Genomic DNA, 21,061 nt, shown 5'->3' on the forward strand with positions numbered 1-21,061 from the left:
GGACATGGGGTTTGGATGCCCCCAAATTTTAGTTGCCCTCATTCGCATGGCTGCAGGAGCAAACTAGGGAGGAGTCTCCCATTTCCATTACCATAAAGATCTGCCCACGGGAAGCTGGCCAGGGGGAAGCCAACTATGAGGTTCTTGTAGGGAGTCCTGTTCACAAACAGACACTACACAGTGCCATTTTAATTGAATTTTCAGCTCAGGTATCAGACCAGGGCAGCGACTACACTTGATCTTAGGCCGGGGCCTGCATGTAGGATGCCGGCCAAAGGATTTGGAAGTTTCTGAAGCCCCAGGCTGGGGTAGACAATACTTGCTCATAGTAGGGCCACATATGATTCTGGAATGATTCAAATGGATTCAGATTTGATCTGGAACATGAAAAATCCCCCCATACCCCCAAAAAACCCAACCCAGTTCAGGGCATGGTGTTGTAATTATTCCATTTCCCCAAGAAGAGAAAAGGTTGGAGCACTAGCTGAGCATGCAACTAGCAGTGATATTCTGCCCTCTCTATGCTGAGATAGGCAGAGACAGTACAGAGTCCTTCTCCTCTCTGTAAAGGGATTGTAGAGCTCGGTTCATTTTGGTACCCTTTTTCGATATCAATGTTTACAGTCAATCCAACATCAAAGAGTGAAATGCTCCTTCGTTTGGTGTCAAGGGAAGCTGTGACCTTAACCTTGTTGGAGCTAAGCTTCCACCACAGTATGGAAGTGCTTAGCAGATCTGCCTTCCCCTGTGCCACAGTTCCCTGGTACAGGAATCCTTCTGCAGCCCTTTCACTACTGCAGTGTTATCAGCTTTAGGCCCATGCTAGAGCACTAGAAACCACCCAAATTTGGGGGCAGGTTGCATCCAGAACAGCATCCAGATCTGAACTCATAGATAGGCCCAGCAGCTAATACCATAATGACAACAACAGGACCACAAAGTAATGAAATGTGGGCTCTTCTGGGATACAAGTCATGATGGACAACAGTGTCATAGGGGGGAATATTGTCTAAAAGCACAAGGAAAGACTCTGGATGATACTATGAGGTCTCAGGGCCTTGTGGAAAAGTTAGGAGCTCAGTTTTGTTTATACTAGAAGCACGAAAGCCTGAGCTTGCTCTGAAGGTGTGTGAACCTGTGCATCTAATGACACTAATGACAGCTTTATGAGCACTCATGATGCTCTGGTGTGGTGCCGGAGGACTGGAAGAGGGCTAACATGGTTCCCATCTTCAAAAAGGGGAAGAAAGAGGACACGGGAAATTATAGGCCAGTTAGTCTTACTTTGATCCTAGGCAAGCTGTTTGAGAAAATTATGCTGGCACACATCCAGGAGGGGCCAGCAGGGGACTGCATGCTTAGGGGCAACCAACACGGGTTCATCAGTGGAAGGTCCTGCCAGACCAACCTGGTGGCCTTTTATGATCAGATCACTAAATCATTCGATGCAGGGGTAGCAGTGGACATCGTCTTCCTGGACTTCCGGAAGGCTTTCGACACTGTCTCTCACCCCGTTCTCATTAAGAAACTGGGGAGCTGTGGTGTCGACACCCACACAGTCAAATGGGTCGCCAACTGGCTGGAGGGCCGCACCCAGAGGGTGGTAGTGGATGGGTCCTTCTCAACCTGGAAGGACGAGGGCAGTGGGGTCCCTCAGGGCTCGGTCCTCGGGCCTGAACTGTTCAACATCTTCATCAGTGACTTGGACGAGGGGGTAAAAAGTACCCTGTTCAAATTTGCTGATGACATTAAGATGTGGGGGGACGTGGGCACACTGGAAGGAAGCAACAGGCTACAATGGGACCTGGACAGGTTACAAGGGTGGGCGGACGAGAACAGGATGGGATTCAACACAGACAAGTGCAAGGTGATGCACCTCGGGAGGAACAACCGGCACCATACCTACAGGCTGGGGAAACTCCTCTCTTGTCAGCACAGAGGCGGAAAAAGATCTGGGGGCCATCATTGACTCCAAGATGAACATGGGCGGCAGTGTGGGGACGCGGTCAGGAAGGCCAACCGCACCTTGTCCTGCATCCACAGATGCATCTCGAGCAGGTCCAGGGAGGTGATCCTCCCCCTCTATGCGGCACTGGTCAGGCCGCAGCGGGAGTACTGCGTCCAGTTCTGGGCGCCGCACTTCAGGAGGGATGTGGACAGCATGGAGAGGGGCCAGAGGAGGCCACTCATATGATCAGGGGCAGCAGGGCAGACCTTATGAGGACAGGCTATGGGACCTGAACCTGCTCAGCCTCCAAAAGAGAAGGCTGAGGGGGGATCTTGTGGCCTGTTATAAACTAGTCAGGGAGGACCAGCAGGCATTGGGGGAGTCCCTGTTCCCCCGAGCACTGCCAGGAGTCACCAGGAATAACGGTCACAAGCTGGCAGAGGGGAGATTTAGGCTAGATATCAGGAGGTGCTACTTCACGGTCAGGGCGGCTAGGGTCTGGGACCAGCTTCCAAGAGAAGTGGTGCTGGCCCCTACCCTGGGGGTGTCTAAGAGGAGGTTAGATGCACATCTTGCTGGGGTCGTTTGACCCCAGTACTCTTTCCTGCCATGGCAGGGGGTCGGACTAGATGATCTGCTCAGGTCCCTTCTGACCCTAGAAACTATGAAATTATAAGTATTTGAAGAAGAGCATTAGATCCTGCCCCCTCCCTTTTCATGTTTTGACCAGCCTATAAAGCAAATTCTCTTTTGTCATGTGTCTGTGGTATGCATTTTGCTCACTATTGATACAAGGCTTCCACAACAATGAGGATTCAGACTAGAAGCCAGTGTTCCTCTCCTTTGGATCAATATGCTGTCAAGGAGGAACAACTGACCCAGACAATAACCCAACCCATTTCTGTCTTCCTTAGTGGGAAATGGTCACTGAGTTCTGGGAGGAGGTTCATAAACAGCCTAGGGCGTGTGAGGAGGAGAATGACCTCAGAGCTGAGTTTTCACTGCAGAACAAAGAGATCTGCAGGCCTGATTTGAAAAACACCCAGAAGACCAAGTAAACGACATAATGTAATAAGTATCTACACGCGTCACAATGTTGTTTAATTTTGTTTATTCTCACTTCTACTTTTACACACCGATTTCCTCTGCTCATTACCATACAGCTGTCAGGTTTCCCAAACAATGCTCGTGCGGGCAGTTTGTTCCAAGGTAACTTCATTCATCTCGTATTCATGCAGACTGAAGTTTCATCCTTTCTTCTTTCCTGAGGATGCTTTGCAACGTCATTGTTCCCAGATTGTTTGTCCCTTCTTATGGTATTTCTGGCTCCCTTCCAGTTTGCTTTCCAGTTTCCCTTGAAATGGTCCTTCCTGCAGCGAGCAGTGACTATAGACAGTAGGACAGTTGTCCCCTGGGCTGAGAAATCTGCAACCACCGTCTTTCTAAGCTGGCTGCTTCTGTGAGAAAGCACCAACTTTTGTCCTTCTCAGGTCTGTCTCAAGACCTTAAAACCCTTTTTGCTATTGACTACCTGCAAAATGGGCCTCTGAGATCTGCAGAATGCCCCTAAGGAAACCTGCCACCACTCTGACTTCTCAGCCTTGTTTGGCCTTGCAGCAGTAGTGATAGATTTGCTAAATGCTTCAGAAACCTTTCTAATGCCCTTGGCTTGGTTAATGGTTTACACCAAAAATAAGTCACACTCAGGAATTTTCTTTGGCTTCGGGGATGCGTTCAACAAAGGAAGTTTGAATAAAACTCTTTCAAGGCATGCCGTCAGTGAAGGTGAAAACTAGCTAAAAACAGAGCCAGGGTCTAAAACACAGAGAGAGAAAGAATAAAACTTGTGGGTGCATCACTGGTTAGCTACAACTTTCAGTGATGCTGGTTTTGCCCAATGTTCACTCAGCTGAAATCTTGGGAATAGTTCCTGGCTATATTCAAAAATGAATTGAAAGACCTTTGGAACCTGAAATACTTTGGAAGCCAGAGTTACATTGCAAAAGTGCCCTGTAGTCACCGGTAACAGTGCCCTGGAGAGTTATTCTGCAATAGACTGGATAATGCTAGTTTATTGTTTATAGAGCAGTTGTATCTGTGAGGAAGCTAGGAGTAGTTGTATCCCAGAATACGCCTCCAGGGTTGTTTTGGCAAAAAAACCAACTCTACCTCTGTTTATACTGATTGCCTCATGAGTCTTGACATTTCTAATGTAACAGATTTTTATTTGGTGTATTTTAGTTGACATCGGTTTGATAAGATCTACTCACTAGCCCTGTCGTGTTTGCCTTTAAGGGATGAAATGACAAAAGCCCGACTGTTTGAACAGGTTCTGCATACGCATCCTCATTGACCGACTTGCTCGTTTGATCATGTAAAAACCTTCCAAGCAAGGGCTAGATAGCTTGGATACTACATGAAGTACTTTCAGCCCCAAATTTCCTCCAGCCTACCAGTGGCAGATTTATGGTGTTATGTCTCGTGGCTGTCAGGGTTGATGGTGTCGTTGTGCTAAGAGGTTAGACAATGGGATTGTATAGCATGGTTTAGACTCTAGACAGTCTCTGAAAGTCCCTTCCAGCCCTACTTCTCTGTGCTTCTGCATGCTTGAAACTTGGCCTCTGGGTGGACTTGAGGAGATGGTCATGACCCCTATGACCAGCCTACCTAATTGCTCCTCTCCCTCTGCTACACTGTTATAGCCCGGGTCAATAGCAGAGGCATCCATATTAGACCCCTCGCTTTCGAAAAGAGAGGAGACAGCAGTGAGGGCTTCTGCATGTTGGAACCCACTTCCTTCCTTCGTCTGAAGTAGGGTGAATTTGGTGTCTTTCCAGCCCTACTGTAAGGTTTCAAATCCAGTAAGTGGCATGCAAGGTCCTAAGTAATGAAGCGAGTAAGGTAGCTAGCAGGTTAGCTGAAATCTTAAGGAACTGGTTATTTTAAGGCTGCCGAGATTTAATGCAATTGCATTAATTGCATAATGAATGATGTTAGGTTGCCAAGTGCCTTTGATGGGCATCTAAATAAATAAATACATCCGTATTGTGTCTGGTTTCGTAACTGCTTCTGAAACATAGCTGTTGCAAAACATGTCATCTTTTTCTTGCTTCCTATCTCTGTCCCCACCCATGTTTAGAGAATAATAAGTGAACCCTGGGAGAGAAGCAGACAAAATCTATGTTTCTAGCACGGGTATCACATATCTGGCTTGTTTTCTGGTTTGTTTTTTTTTTATAAATCCACACAGGCAAAAATTAAATCATGTTATTACAGGATGTGTCCACAGCCATCCTTAAGCGCCCTTATTTCTGTAGTGTGGGCTACGCCTTGAGTTAATTACTCAAGGTGGTGTCAGGCAGGGTATATTTCTCAGGCTTGCAAATTAGATTATCTTCCGAAAACCTAACAGACGGCACATTGGAGAAACAAATGAGATGTTTAAGTTACCACTCTGTCAAGCATCCAAGAAATGTTACCAGCATAGCACCAGCACATCACCTGTAAATCTGCCTGGCTGTGCAGATAGACACAACACTACTGACCTCATTCCATGTGGAAAATATTATGGCAATGGAGCATGCAGGACAGGAAACAATGAGAGCAGGATTTATATTTAAACATGAAAGCTGGAAGGTGTTTGACTTCGGTATTTGTGCATCAAGGAGGAAAATATTGCAAAATTCGAAGTAAGCCTGCCCACTGACAACAGCTCAAATGTGAGAGGCGTTGCACTAGATGAGAGGTTCTTTATGGCAATTTGCAATGCAAAGTGGTCAAATATGGCAACAGCTTGAGAGAGATTTTTACCGGTAGGGAGTTAGGAAGAATGGTTAGTGATGGTAGGGGTTGAGAGGTTGGAGCACAAAGCTTCCCAAGACAGAGAGAGAAACAGAGTTGATTATCTCCATTGTGTTACTCTCTGGAGAGAACACCAGCACTGAGACATCCAGATGGAGATGTCAAACGACCCAGTGAGAGGTAAGGACAACCACAGAGGGAGGCAGTTGTAACAGGAGAAATAAATCCATAAACCACTGGTGTAGGGTCACCCCATATCCACTATTTATCCCACGCTAATGAAATGTTACTGGCTTTACTTGTTGGAAAGGCTGCAACCCTTTAGACTCCAAACGGCAAGATTATCCATCTGTGTGCAAGTTAAAGGATAAGGCTTTCAGCTCATGCAAATCATGGACCATTGACTATAATTGAACTATGCTTATTGCTTCTGAGGACCTGACTCATATGACTCTGGGATCCTCAGGGTTCAGGTTATGATCTTATCATAGATTTTAAATTTGATTTTACCTGTTGGGCTTGGGAGACTTATTACTAAATCAGGATTGTTCTCCATTCGCCATGGGCACACAAAGGCATTTGGACTGGGTAAATGAAAATGGAGATTTTTAGAGGTGGTATCTCTGGCCTGACCCATAATCTTTTGCAAGGGACAAGCATATGGTTTACAACTGGAATAAATTTGGAGCCTATTTTCTTGCTGCTGTTACTGGTATTACAGTAGCTGTCTTCTAGTGAATTCTCATAACACCTTGGCAGTTGTTCTTTCCAGAGCTCACACTGGGCACGTCTACATGTGCACCGGACTGCGCAGTAACTGGTGCTACTGTGCAACACTGACGTTGCACAGTTTTCCCTATGCTACTGCATAGTAGCAACCAGCTACAATTGCAGCATTGTCGGTGTTACGGTTTGTGCCCGCTGATGCTGTGTTCATGCCCGCCTGTCATTGCTACAGCGACGTAGTCTCGTGTCACTTAGATGCCATTTTTGTTGATTTGATAATGTGGCACCCATCTGAAACTTGGCTGCAGCAGGTGAGTTGGAAGCTATGCTTCTGTTTAGAAGCAAGGAGGTTGGCATGAAACACAGATGTGTCATTCTTCTTGCAATTCATCACATTATCCATAATGTGATAAATCATATTACCATTTTCATACCGTTGTCCCTCTTGGCTGCAGCAGGGAGCCACTATCCAGGGTCTGTCAGACTGTTTCTATACACATATAAGAACATAGGACTGAAAGAAATTTCCTAGGATACAGAGTCCACTCTCATGTACCTGCAGGCAGCAATTTGTTCAGAAGTGCTCTCAAAAGCATTCACTCCAGCCCTTCTCATACCACGCAGCACCCAATTAAATAAAACCAAACCCTACCATGTGCTATATGCAGGCTGTAGTGGAGTAGGTAGGGATCACGCTTCCCACTTGAACACACACAGCTGCAGGCACCAACCCCATACCGGGAGAAGTGCTATGAAACATTTCCCCATCTTTCCTACTCTAACAGCAAGCTAGAGTTAAGGCACAAGTGAAAAGACAGTAGCAGTAACCTTGACGTTTCATATCACCGTCCTCCTGCATTATCATTCGAATATCCGATACATGCCAGTACCATGCTAAGAGCTATCCAAGTTACAAAGCAGGGCATATTCTGTGCTTCAGAAAATGGAGCTGTGACTATAATCCAGTAAATCAGTATGAGATGAAACGGGCTTTGATACTGAAGAATGTTAAGTGATGTTGCAGAACAAAGCTCTCCTAGCCCCCAGATCCAGTCGCCGTTACTAACCCGTTGTTTTTGAAGAGGACGTATAGCAAAATGAAAACACTGCAAACGACAGAATTGAGGGTGTTGGCTCCGTTCGCTGAAAGTGGCCAGCATTATCTAATCTGATTCATGACCTGCCATTTACCTATTGTTGAATATATTATATTACATCATGTCCTTTTTAGAGCTGCAACAAACTGTTCTGTTGTTCTCTGCCAACAAGATCTGGTGGAAAAGTTCCTAAAAGTTTGGGAAGGATTTTTGTGCACCTCTGCCGGCTGAATGTGGTCCATGAGGCCCTCTGAGTGGAGAAATCTAAGCTTGCAAATGCATTTAGCTGTTCAAAGTAACCTTCACTGGGCTTAGTATGTGATCAGTACACCAGGGCTGGAGAGGAGGAGGGCATTCTTTGCAACATCAACACTTACATTTCATTGTAATCACTTGCACATAACTGGTTATTAATTATAAGTGTAAATTACCTGACTAAATTTAATTATTAGTGGCTGCTGTTGCCCCACACTTATGCTCAGCAGCCCTCCAGGTGTGATGCATGGATGAGATACAAACTCTTGAAGTCCTAAGGAGAAAATGGTCCTGCCTGGTGGCCCTTTCACTTGGTCCTGATTATCTAGACGTTCAAATGATGTTCTGGTATTTGCACTGCAACGCCCAAACTTTGAAAGAGTGCTGCACCTGACTGCTATGGCACAGAAACTACTGAGCTTGCTCTTTTTCTTCTAATATGCGTTCCCCTGACCGGGTTAAAAAGCAGAAGGGAAACTCCCTTAAATAACCGTGTTTTCTGCTCTCTTCACTTGAAATTACCTGTGGGGAGACGAATGGTAGCGAGCCCCAGAGTCACCAGTTCCGAGCTGAAAGTGCTTTGATTTCTCATGGTTTTTAGATGTCTACACTGATTAGTACATGGGTGTGTAAAACACAACGTTCAAATCTCTGCTGGTACAAACTTAAGCAAAGCTCTGGGTTATTTCTTTCTCTTGTCTTCTATGACCCCGATCACCTAACATAGTCAGTCAACAAGTGAAATTGATTTTCAGGGCCTCTTTTCTCAACCTTCAGTGGCCAAATACCATCTTCTTTTCTTTCTTTCTTTCTTTTTTTTTTGAGATCTGGTTTCACTTAGACGAATTAAATGTCAATATATTTGTTGCTGTGAGATGTTCCAGTGCAGATTACAGCACCATTGCATGACTATAAAGTCTGTGCATCCGTCTGGTGCTGCGTGCTATTTATGTCTGTCTTTTCAAATGTTTAATAAACACTTTATATTGATATTTTCAGTCTCCTCTTTGTATTGAGGTTTTGAATGTGTAGTCCAAGAAATAGCTTTTTATTTTTATTCTGCCCAACTCACAGTCCAGCCTATTCAAAACATGTTTTTTATGCCTTTATTTGGACTGGGTTTTTTTTATTCTTAAGAGTTGTTCTTGAAAGAACAGACCTGAAATATGTAAAAGGATATAGGAAAAAGGCATTGCTCATAAGGGGATAATTGTAGAACTGAGGTGCAGCACATTTGCTTGGCACAGGCCTCTTGCCACTTGGTATGTGGCAGCCTTGCCATCCTCAGCGAGACTCCAGCTCAGTCTTCCAGGCCGAGGAGATCAAAACAATGAAACAATTTATATTAAACAGAAACTGGAGAAATTTGAAAAAAACAAACAAACCTCATTCCATTTACTTCAAAGGAGCTACAATGGATTTCAGTTTCTCTGGCTAAATTGAACTATTATGGTCCAGATACTACTCCCATTTAAGTCAATATTAAGACACACTCTGATCCAGAACACAGGGTCTGTCTGATGTGTTGGGTTTGGGTTTTTTTGTCATGATCCAGCAAAGCACTTAATCCCACCTGCAGTTCCTTGCAAATTAATGAGAGATACTTGGACATGGGATTCATCGCATAGTAATTGGGCAGTTCACTATGTGGGCTCTGTCAGGTGCTGGGACCTGAGCCAGAGTGGAGAATTTCAGACGCGAGAGCAGTTCCCTCACGGGAAGGAGGTGGTGGGGCTAGCAGCTCTAACAGAGAGCCTTTTCCGTCGTGAGCCATCAGGAGGGCCATCAGGCACGGTCTCTGGAAGACAGGAGTAAACCTGGACCAGCAGAAGGCCATTTTGGCAGTCCCGAAAGAGCGAAGAGAAGAAGTAGTGAAATAATGTCCTTCTAGAGCAAAGTGGGAAAAGCTTTCAGACTTTGAACAAGTCATCTTAGTACATTTTGGGGCTGGGAGAATTGAGCAAGGGCCCTCATTGTCCTAAAGCCAATAAAAAGAAGATGCCTCCCTTTTAGAGTCATAATCCTACAATATTTTTGTGAAAGAGAAATGAGGGTATGACCCAATTTCAAAGGAGCCCTAACTGCTGCAACTCTTCCTATTTCTCGGTCTCTGAACTGAACATCTTCCACAGTTACACAATAAAGACTAAAACTGGAAATCGTTCAGATCCTCTTGCATGTGAGGCAGGAATGCGGGATGTGATTCCCTACCCCATGCTAAGAGTAAAACTCACTGGATGCATCTGGGGTGAAAGGGAGAGTGCTCCTTTCCATTTGCAGGTTTCCATTTGCTTTCTTCTTGATTTAATCAGATTCGCAGCCCAGAATTATTTTGGAACAGAGGTTTTCACATTGTTTTGCTTAATATTTTACAAACAGACTGTTGACTGAAGTAACGCTGAACAAAAATTCACCCCTATTTACATAATGGGGAAATGTCATCATGATGGGTGTAACGACAACTAACAGAGTACATGAGGTGAAGGTGCTATATAAAGACTTGACTCAATGGAACGCTGTCAGAGGCAATAAAATGTTGTGGCTTAGTTGAAAGCCATGTTTATTGGGAGTAAAGTGCTAAACTGGATATTTAGAGCTCCTAAGCTATTGTTGCTGCTCTGAGCAAGTCAGCAAAAGCCAAATCAGAGTTCATGCCCTTTTCTCACATCTGCTCATTCTGGTTCCACCCCCCAAAAAAGAAGTGCAAATAAAATACACTAGAAAGGCTGACTCTTGCCCCGATTCCGTTTTGCTGAAGCTCCCAACTGGGGGTCATCGGGTTTTGGTGTGTGCCCAGGGGAAAGGCACTTCATGTGCATCTCTTCTTCCATCTGGTGTCTCTCTCTTCTCTTTAAGGGGCAATATTTGTAAAGGCATTGATATGAGGTGGGTCTTTGGACACCTAGATGCCTGAATCAGGGTCTTCTGTCATTTTGTATGCATGCCAGACCCAGAATAGTGAGGCTAAGAGACTTCAGGTCTGTGAGATGTGGAAGACATGTGGAAGATTTAGAAGAAGCACCAGGCCTTTGCCATGGTGGAATCTTCCAGCTTTACGAAATCCGTTCGTAGCTAAGCATCCTCCCAGCACCTCTATTTTTAACAGCAAGCAGTTTAGGGAAATATATTTCTGAGAATGCTCCGCAAGAGTTGGGGAAGTTTCAACACACTTCCTCGTCTGAGGAACCGAGCAAAATGTACGACATCTGGAGGAGGTGGGGCAAGAGGAATCACGAACAAGCAAGTCCAAGAACAAAGAGGAGAATAAAAAAATGGAAGTTCTCATCCAAACATTGATTCTCAGATGTTGCCAAGGAAGTTTTTCCTTCCCCTTGCTAACAGCATTCACAGGAACTGATCCATGAGCTTCGGTGTACGTAGAATGTCACAGATTTTTTCCCCCTATCATTTCATCTGTTTGCAAAATCGTTGGCGTCATTTGTTGGGTCGCAGAAGGATTTTCAGAAAGGGGGTAAAGGATTTAAATGTTGGTTTTTTTGTAAAATGTCTTTGAAAAAGTGCCTAAAAATGTTAGGAACACAAAGTCCCATTTCATGTCATTTCTTTGGGAGGTTTTGGAGGCCTCCACATTAGCAGCTCATAATAATGTTTGTCCTGAGCCTGCTCTGTAGACTGCAGCATACGTCAATAGATTTAGCAAAGGGTGTTTAAGTTCAGATCTTTGCTCTACCAATGATTCATTCTTGGAAAGTCATGCAAGTTCTCTGTAGCACAGTATCTTCACCAATTAAAAAGGGTTTATATTACTGGCTGCTCACTGAGGCTCATTGGAGGAAGTTCTTTTATGTTGCAAAGGGATGCTAAGGCTTGTCAGTATAAAAGAGCCATTGCATCGATAATTATAACAACATTATTAATCATTGATGTTCATGCTAAAATAATTTGTCGTGTTTTTTTTAATCACATATCCAAAGTTCTTGGGAAAACTTTTCCGAAATTCTTTCAAGGCCACGAGGGCTCTGAAGTCACTCAGCTAGCCGGGAAAATTGTACTTCATGGTCCTGTTGCATATCCTTGTTTTAATGCTGAAGAGAGTCACATGCAAATATCCATGAGTATGCCCATAGTAGTAGTAGCAGCAGTAATAGTAGTAGTAGAAATACAGCTGTGCCCAGGAACCCCAACAGAGATCCAAGTCCCATTGTGCAAGCCCATGTTCCAACACTGCTTGTTGCGACAGATTCAAAGCTGCCCCCAACCCACAGCTTTCTGCCAACTGTAGTGTGCTTCAGAAGAAAAGTTTTGCCAGCACCAATAGAAATGAAAGCGGGTGCCAATGAAATGACATTTTAAAAATATGATGACTTTCTGTTGGCAGAAGTAGAGAGCAGAATCAACCCAGTAGTCCTTGATTTATGAACTGTTTTGTTGCTTTTAGACTCTCACGGTATTTGTGGGTATTTTTAAGGAACTGTTTTAAAACCAGTCAATATGAAGGAAAAAAAAAATTGTAACCCGCAATGTGTTGTTTATTTATTTTCTATATTGGCTTTTGGTTACAGTTTGCCTCCTTTTCACACCTCACATTACGAGGCTTTTTTTTAAAACAACACAACAGTTTCCAAAGTTTACTTGGTGTCAAAAGCAACTTTCTATAAGATTAGGTCAAGAGTCGTCAGTGGACGCGACTACAGTGAACTTTTAAAGCCATGAGCAAAGCAAATCTTATGAATATTTCCAAAGACTGTATTCCAAGAAATATTTTTGGAAACATTAATGTTGTGTTTTTTTTTAAATGAAGGCCACATTGTGAGGATACGACACCATATGTCACATTCACTATTGAACTTGAAAAAAAAAGAAAAAAGAAAGAAATGGAAACAATGTTTGGCTTCAAAGTGTTTTTGGAATAGCATCTATGCATGCCTGTCATTGTTCCTTGGATGGAAGACGAACTCTTAGCCTGTTAATCTAGTTCATCCAAGATGTATTATACTGATAATCCACTGCTCTACATCTTGTGCTCTTGTATGCACCCATGCAACATGGGTGCAGGGTTGGTGCAAAACACTAAATTGGCAAGAAAACTGTTTTTACGTTCCCTGGAAAATGTTGGCTTTTCAGTGTCATACACACAACTTCAAATTTTCAGCTAAAAATGGAAGAAAAATGTGTTTCATCTTTCCAGTCAAAATATTTTTTTTTGAGGAGAGCACAGACCATCTCAATAGAAATTGTGAAAAAAAAGTTTCAAATGACAAATTTCAACCACCCCAGCAAAATATTATAATTCTGTTTTGTCACCATTTTAAACTCACATGTAGGGAGGGATGTATGTGCTGGCTGTGCATGTGTGGTCGGGGGGTAGAGGTGGCAGGGGGAAATCATCTATGTAGATGCAAGGCATTGGCTAATCACTCCTTCAGTGTCACTGCTATTTGGTGTTGCAGTATGACTATATTACAGTCCTAGTTTTCCTCTAACTTTATCTAATTTTAACAGCAGTGGAATACCAGTGATGTAAATGGAGCTGGGCTCAATTTATTGTGATGAGAGAGATGAAACAGGCCAACTGGCTGCCTGTACATGACATGATCTCCTAGGAAGAAAAGGAGATGAGACCTTATAGCAAGACTGCTAGAAAATCTTTGCAAAGTTGTAAAAGAAAACCAAGGCACTCCTGGCATAAGTTGCTTTGTGAGCAAAAATGTAGGTAGAAGTGTGCACACATGTGATGTGCGTGTGTGCAGATATGCCTGGTACTTTTCCATGTTTGTCGGATGTATGCTGAGAATAGATGATTCCGAGTCTGACATTTCTTTTCCAGGCACACCAGCATAAATGCAAGTTTACTGACTTCTGTAGAGTTCCTTTGCATTTACAGTGGCACAGCTGAGAGCAAAGTTTAGCCCACAGAGCTGAATTTTGAATCTGGGGGCCTACTTCACTTGACACTTAGGCCCAGATATTAGAGGCATACCCAAGTCCAGTTTAGGTTCCAAACTCTTTTTTCAGTAAGTTAGGTGCCTAAGTACCTTTTAGGCATATCTACTTTATCATTTCAGTCCTGTATGTGTGTGTCAAAGTGTTGTCCTAAGGACTTTAATCTAGGATTGGGCATCCTCATTTAGGTGCCAATGGTTGGAAATGTGGTTAAACATTTAGAGAAATGTTTAGAGGAACCCTTGTGATGAGCCTTTTTCCTGTAGTTTTATATTTTTGGCCAACAGAGTAGGCTATTGTCATGCCATGTCTTAACTTGCATCCTCTATGAGGTGTGCATGATGCTTTGTTCTCCAAGAGACGAGATGAATTGTTAGATGAAAGCAAAGCAGCAGAATGAACAGGAATTTCAACCTCTTCCAAGCTGCCAATATTTCAGAGCTTAGGACACTCAGTCTAGTTCTCCAGATACACATAACCCCCCCCCACACAAAAAAATGGCATCATTACAACTAATCTTTAGTGCGAGCCCTTCGGTTAGTCTCAGTTTCAATATTAAGGACAGAAAGGATTAAGGAGATTAAGCTACGCAAGGTCTGGAAGACTTGCTACTCTAAACCTCTGAAGCAGGCACCTTTTATGAGCACTAATTTAATTACTTTTCTACTTTTGGAAAACAAAAGGAGAAATGATTAATTCCATTGGAAGCACAGAATGGTTAATAACTAAAAGGAACCATTCATTTATGCCAAGTCCTGTCCATTTGTCACTTCTGTGGATACTTGTCTCTCCAGTTATATTTCATGGTAGCCCCTCATGATGAAATGCTATTTGTCAAAACGATAAGAAGAAATACATGTAGAAAAGCAAAGATGAAAGCTAAGTGGTCTCCATTGCCTCTTTAGACTGGATAAAAAAAAATCTTAAAATAGGTCAGGAGATTGCTAGCAACCTTTTCTTTGCCATTATAGCTTTAAGTTAAGGATGCCTTTGGAGATGAAATGCATCATCACTACCCAATATTTGTAACTGTTAATAGGAACAGTTGACAGCCTCCAAGTTAATAAGCACAGTTTAGGTGTTGTGGAATGGCCAGCATACAAAACAAATAAATCCCCAAATCTCTCTCTTTTTATTTTATTTTATAGGTTTCAAATGAGGTGAGAAAATGATTAGCCACTGAACCATTCATGACTCTTTCAAGCTGGTGCTGGCAGAGCCAACATGAAGATGACTGAGCACAGCAGCAGTCACAATAGGCTTGTCAGCCCCCAAGCAAATAAGCTCAATTGCCAAAATGCTTACAAAGAAAGCACTGGAGCAGGGATGAAAAGAATGCAGAAGCGATTTCTCGACAAGGATGGGAGCTGCAACGTGTATTTCAAACACATCTTTGGGGAATGGGAGAGCTACATGGCGGACATTTTCACCACGTTAGTGGACATAAAGTGGCGCCATATGTTCGTGATCTTCTCTTTGTCCTACATCCTTTCATGGCTGTTCTTTGGCTTGGTTTTTTGGCTGATAGCCCTTCAACATGGAGATCTATTGCGTAATGCCGACATCAGCCCTTGCGTTGCGAATGTCCACAGCTTCACAGGAGCATTTTTATTCTCTCTCGAAACCCAAACTACCATAGGTTATGGCTTCCGCTGTGTCACTGAAGAGTGCTCTGTAGCCATCCTCATGGTGATCCTACAGTCAGTATTAAGCTGTATTATTGACACTTTCATAATTGGAGCCGCTTTGGCTAAAATGGCGACAGCTCGAAAAAGAGCCCAGACCATCCGTTTCAGCTACTACGCTGTTGTAGGCTTAAGAAATGACAAGCTTTGCCTCATGTGGCGGATAGGTGATTTCCGGCCAAACCATATGGTCGAAGGCACGGTGAGAGCTCAGCTTCTGCGCTACAAGGAAGATAACGAAGGGCGAATGTCAATGGAATACAAGGACTTGAAGTTATTAAATGACCAGATTATACTCATTACGCCGGTGACCATTGTGCATGAGGTTGACTGTGAGAGTCCTTTGTATGGTTTGGATCGGAAAGCTTTGGCCAGGGACAGCTTCGAAATCCTGGTTACGTTTGTCTACACTGGAGATTCCACTGGAACGTCACACCAGTCGAGGAGCTCCTACGTCCCTCGAGAAATTCTCTGGGGCCATAGGTTCAACGATGTCTTACAGGTGAAGAACAAATACTACAGAGTAGACTGCATACAGTTTGAAGAAACCACGGAGGTTTATGCCCCGTATTGCAGCGCAAAGCAACTGGACAGGAAGGAACAAGAATGGAACAGAGTTGAGAAAACGCTGGAGAAGGAAACAGGTTCATCAACCCTGGAAGTCACGGAGAAATCGTTTAGCGCTATTGCCCTGATTAGCCATTTTGAAGAACTAGACGACCGCAGGAAAGCTGTCAAGCAAGCTTCGTCTGAAATACCTTATGAGAAAACTTCAGTGACCTTAAGTAGACGCTCATTGGAGTCTCAGATCTAGCTGTTCACTGCAATTAAAGTTACTGCCATCAACTTTTCCTGAAAGCATCCCTAAGACATCAAGCTCATTCACAAGTATTATCACACAGAATTAATTCTAACAGTATGCGACTGCAGTGTAGACAAACACTGAATATAGTCATCCAGTATGACGTCCGCCCTGTAGTCCAAATAGTCAGTGCTGCCTAATTGATTTAGAAGCTGACTTTCCAATTAATCGGGAATTGGCTACCCATATTTTATGTGAGGCCTAGAAAGTTCCATGCAATTCTTTCCAATAAATAATGAGAATGCCCCTTCAATTTGAATTGTGCATTTGAATTTTTACATTTTTTTTTAAACAAGTTTTTAACTTGGTATAGTAAGGTTGGAGTGCTGTTGTAGCCAGGAGAGTCGAGGAAATGTCAAGAGGCAAGGCTTTTTTTGTGCTATCTTTCACTGAGCCAACTGTATATTTGGGAGAGCTGTTGGACAAACTTTTCAGCACGTGACCTGGGGAAGGGCACTTGGTGCCCAAAAGATGTGCAGCAGGTCTCTCAACTGCAACAGGTGGTCCAATAAAAGATCTCACCAAAAAGATCGTTTTTTAGTTGATATATAGAGTGATAGGAAGTTTAGAAAATTCTAATTTTTCGTGGCTAAAATATTTTGCGGTAATCAATTCATTTATAGTAAAATCAGATCAGGACTCACAGTAGAGATGATCTCTTTTATTAGATCAACAAGATTTTTGCAAAAAAACATAACTCTTTACGGCTACAACCTGGATACCTTTCATTTATAGTGATTTTTCTTTTTGTAATCAGCCCTACTGAAAATATTCAGAAGGAAAATTTTATAAAAGGTTATGAAACCAGTTAAAGACTAATTTGTGTAATTTAGTGACAAAATTAAAAGGTTTCCAGGTCAATTTGCAAAAAAGAAAAACAGGCTAAATTTCTCAAATATAGCATTAACGCTTGTTGGAGATATTGTGGATGGATCTGTAATTCATTGTAATATTTTATCCTTTGTGATTTCTTTGAGAACTCAAAATTGAAATAAAAATCAATGAGTTCATATTGGTGACGCTGGAGGAAATAAATCCAGAAAACATTGAAATGAAACATTTTGACATCTGGGACACAAAGATTTAATGTTTCATGCCAAAATGACTTGCATTTCAAAACTTCTTTCTATTTTTATAGTATTATACATCATCATAATTTTTAACAGGTCAACTTTTAAACCAAACTTTTGGTCTTGTCAAAATGAAACTTCCTGATCCTCTTCAAAATGATTTTTTGTAATTACTTAACCGAATATTTCAAAATATTCAGTGTTCTGTCCCCTTCAGAATGAAATCAAATTTGAAATCCTCTGTGGCTTTCATCCTCTGCACAGCTGTACTAGTATTCAATGTGCGCTAGTTTTCAATGTGCCTTTAGTGTCAGGATAATGAATACAATTTAATAAAGTCTTATTTATTCTGTGAACTTCAAACAATCACCTTTCTGTATGCAGTCTTTGGTTGCCTGCTCCCTTATAGTTTTATCACTGATAGGATTATGCTGTTGTATACTGAAAAATAAGCTGGATGCTGAAAACAAGCTTCTGATTCATAATGGTACCATTCATGGTAGTGAGTCAAGACTCATAATATCCACAAGGATGTTGCTATCTGGGAAGAATAGCTGTAATATCTGGGAAGAATATCTGTTACATAAATTAGCATTGCTTCCTGCTTTTGCTGTGTGTTCCCCCTATATATTCTGGATCTTATTCTGAACCTTCAACAGTGGACCTCACTGCTGCATTGACATGTCCAGGGGAGATGTGCCTGTTCATGGTAGGCTTATAAACAGAAGCAAGTGGATGAAAACACACACTCTGTATCTGGAAATACAACAGGATATTAGATGAACCACTGGTCTGGACCAATCTGGCAATTCCTGTAGTATTTTATGGCATTCATATTTTTATTCCATTTATGAGAGTATAAAACTGAGGTACAATAAAGTGTGGAAATGCATTCAGTGATGTTGTATGAATGAAGACATGGCAATAAACAGCATGCTACTGCCCCATATCTTGTGATGGTCCATTATCCCCTTTATCCCTTCTGCGTCACAGCCTTTTAACTTCCGTACCTTCGGCACTGAGAATGACGTGGAAAGATGTCCACGACATGAGGCCTCAGGGTTTCGGGACAAGACTGTGAAATCAAAAGGAAAGCCAGCAACATTTAAAAAACGTTCAGAAGAAGAACAATCCTTCCCCAAACCTATTCTATGGATGACGTCTGTAAAGCAGCCACCCAGGCTTGCCACATTAGCATTTCACCTTCATTCAACCTTTGTCTTGCTGAAGGGCCCTTGACAGCACTGCTGACAGTGGAGGCAGTGGTCCCACTTGACCGGACAGAGGTCGTTTAGCTCAGTTGGCTCAAGCATGGTGCTAGTAATACCAAGGTCACAGGTTTGCATTAGATGACCTCTTGATGTCCCTTCTAGCCTTACTTCTCTATGTGGTGCGGTTATTGTGGATTGTGGAGTCTCCTGGTATGGCATCATGCAGTGGAAGAGGCATGGTGCAAAGCTGCTATGTTCTTACTTATGAAGGGACAGGGTAAGCTCAAGTGGTGTTTGCTTCAGCCTCCTGAATAAGACACAGCTGAAGAGCACCACAGCCTTGGCTGCACGAGCAGGAGAGCCTTGCTTCATCTACCCGGGAGCTAGAGCAGATAGGGTTGAGCGAGGGAGAGAGCCAACACAAACCTGAGCAAAAAACATTTACTCGCATCAAAACCTGGGATTGCACCAAAACTCCTGGAAGTTAATGAGGAGGTTTGCATCAGGCCCACAACAAGCTATGTTGTGCCATGTAGGTACAGCCTAGCTCCGGGGGCAAGAAGAAGTATTTGGCTCCGAAGGGAAGTCTTCTCCGCAGCACACTCAGCTCTTACAGAGACCTGGAGAGTGGAAAACCAGAGTTGGGAGAGGTAGAAAGTGGCTGCATCACAAATCTTTACATGGGTGCATCGTGTGCTCTTTTAGCAGGGTGGCCTCTGAGCAACAGGAGGAGATAGCTCAGTGCAACTCCCATGAATGACCCCTTGCTCTCTGGGTCCCTGTCTCCCATGAGCTTACTGACATGTACTCAAACCTACTCCAAGGGAGCCACAGTGCTTTATTTCTGGGATATGCCGAGTAGGTGAAAATAGGCAGGGCAGGTTTCACACTGGTACTACAGGTGGCAATGCTGAGGTGGTCTAGACATGCCCCGAAGTCTAGCACTTTTGTCAGCACAAGGGGAAGATGCAAACTGTGCTCAGAACAGCTCAGCCCATTTGGGTTTTTTTGTCTTAAGCCATCCAACCAGGTCAGATGAAGCAGCGTTTTGACAACAAAAGGAAAGTACAAAGCTGTTTGCACTGGCCCATGCATCATCGGGACTAGTTGCACCCCAGTTATTTTCTCCTATTGCTCAGAACCATTGTTCTGCAGTCAAGGTTAGTTTATGGTACAGGGAATATAATAAGATCTTCTTATAATAGACATCTTTCCCAGATCTGCCTGCCACCATTCATTACGTCAGATGGCATTTCCTTTCCCCATTATCATATATCATTTAGTGCATATTTTCTGTGAAGTTGATTTTCAGATGTGGAACACACTGTATAACCCCTTTGTTTATTCCTCCTATCTTAAACACTGCACAGGAGGTCTAACTTGAGCTGTCTACCTAGCACAAAGCATTAAGCTGCACACTCATCTCAGCAAATTGCCGGTGCAGTTACACGCATCAAAGGTGTGTTTGTAGGAAGGAACACTGGGTGAAAATTGAACTATTTTAAACTGCCTCCCATGTTTTCAATTATGGATGATGTGCGCAGAAGGAAAATGAGGTTAGTGGGACAGTCTTTGGAAACTCATTTAGACGTTGAAACCACCCAAAAAAGTTAACAAAGCAACACATCGGATAAGTTGTGAGGTACCAGAGTGATGCAAGAAGCATGTATAGATTAGGGTCAACCTGGAAAATTTGGATCCAGGTTTTGATCACACCTCCGTTTTGGATCCGGAACTGAAGATCCCTTTTTACTAGATTTGGCTGAAAACAAATAAAATAAACAGCACTCAAAAGCTGGAAAACCCTTATCTGAATCCTGATGGCTTCCAAGTCCAGAACTGGATTTGGGTTCATGCTTTTATTTCTCTTCACCACTCTGCAAACTCCAGTATGCAGTTTACATGCACCGTCCAATTTTTTGCTCAGTCTCAAATACTGTCCCTGAAATGGGAAACCACCTCCTACCCATCCCAGGGTCAATGTCCAAGTCAAATCACACCCCAGGAGGGGCAGATGGTTGCATCATCTACCCAATCCTTTGGGATGCACCTGGGACCAAAATATATCTGAACCTCAGTAGGTCTAGGTTGGTTTTAAATATCTGCTGGACCTTATATTTTTTAGGTGAAAATCCATCCTGTTCCTTTGAAATTCTAGCCCCCTTCGGACTGGACCACACCCCAAGCTTAGCACAAATCCCCAAAAAGCAAAACCACTCTTGTTCGGCTCTAGGTGAGCTATATCCACTTGTTGGAAATTAGGTGTGGTGCCAGTTTATAGACCTCTTGACCTGGGGAAACGCTGTTTCAGTTTACAACAGACCAAGGGGGCCAGAAAAAGGAGCGTCCCTTGGGTCTGCTGTTTGAAATTGGCACTCGGAGATGCTGAACGATTTGACACACACAGTCCTAAGTTTGACACAGCTGGCGAGAATATTTTGGGTCATCTGCACGCCACCTTGTGGTCATGAAATATACGGGTTTCGGCAGTCAAAATGTGCC

The 21,061-nt window shown here is 43.2% G+C and overlaps 1 protein-coding gene across 1 annotated transcript in view; it reads left to right on the forward strand.

Moving 5' to 3' along the window:
• KCNJ16 (potassium inwardly rectifying channel subfamily J member 16) overlaps positions 1-18,297 on the forward strand; it is a 35,665-nt gene extending 17,368 nt beyond the window's left edge. Inside the window, exon 3 of the mRNA XM_090060991.1 lies at positions 14,880-18,297. Within this exon, the coding sequence (XP_089917117.1) occupies positions 14,956-16,230 (1,275 nt within the window). The 5' untranslated portion in view covers positions 14,880-14,955 and the 3' untranslated portion in view covers positions 16,231-18,297. The remainder of the gene's footprint in view (positions 1-14,879) is intronic.
• Positions 18,298-21,061: the final 2,764 nt, after the last annotated feature.

Source organism: Crocodylus siamensis, chromosome 8, assembly GCF_052110815.1.
Source record: "Crocodylus siamensis isolate JL-2025a chromosome 8, ASM5211081v1, whole genome shotgun sequence".
Taxonomy (NCBI): domain Eukaryota; kingdom Metazoa; phylum Chordata; order Crocodylia; family Crocodylidae; genus Crocodylus; species Crocodylus siamensis.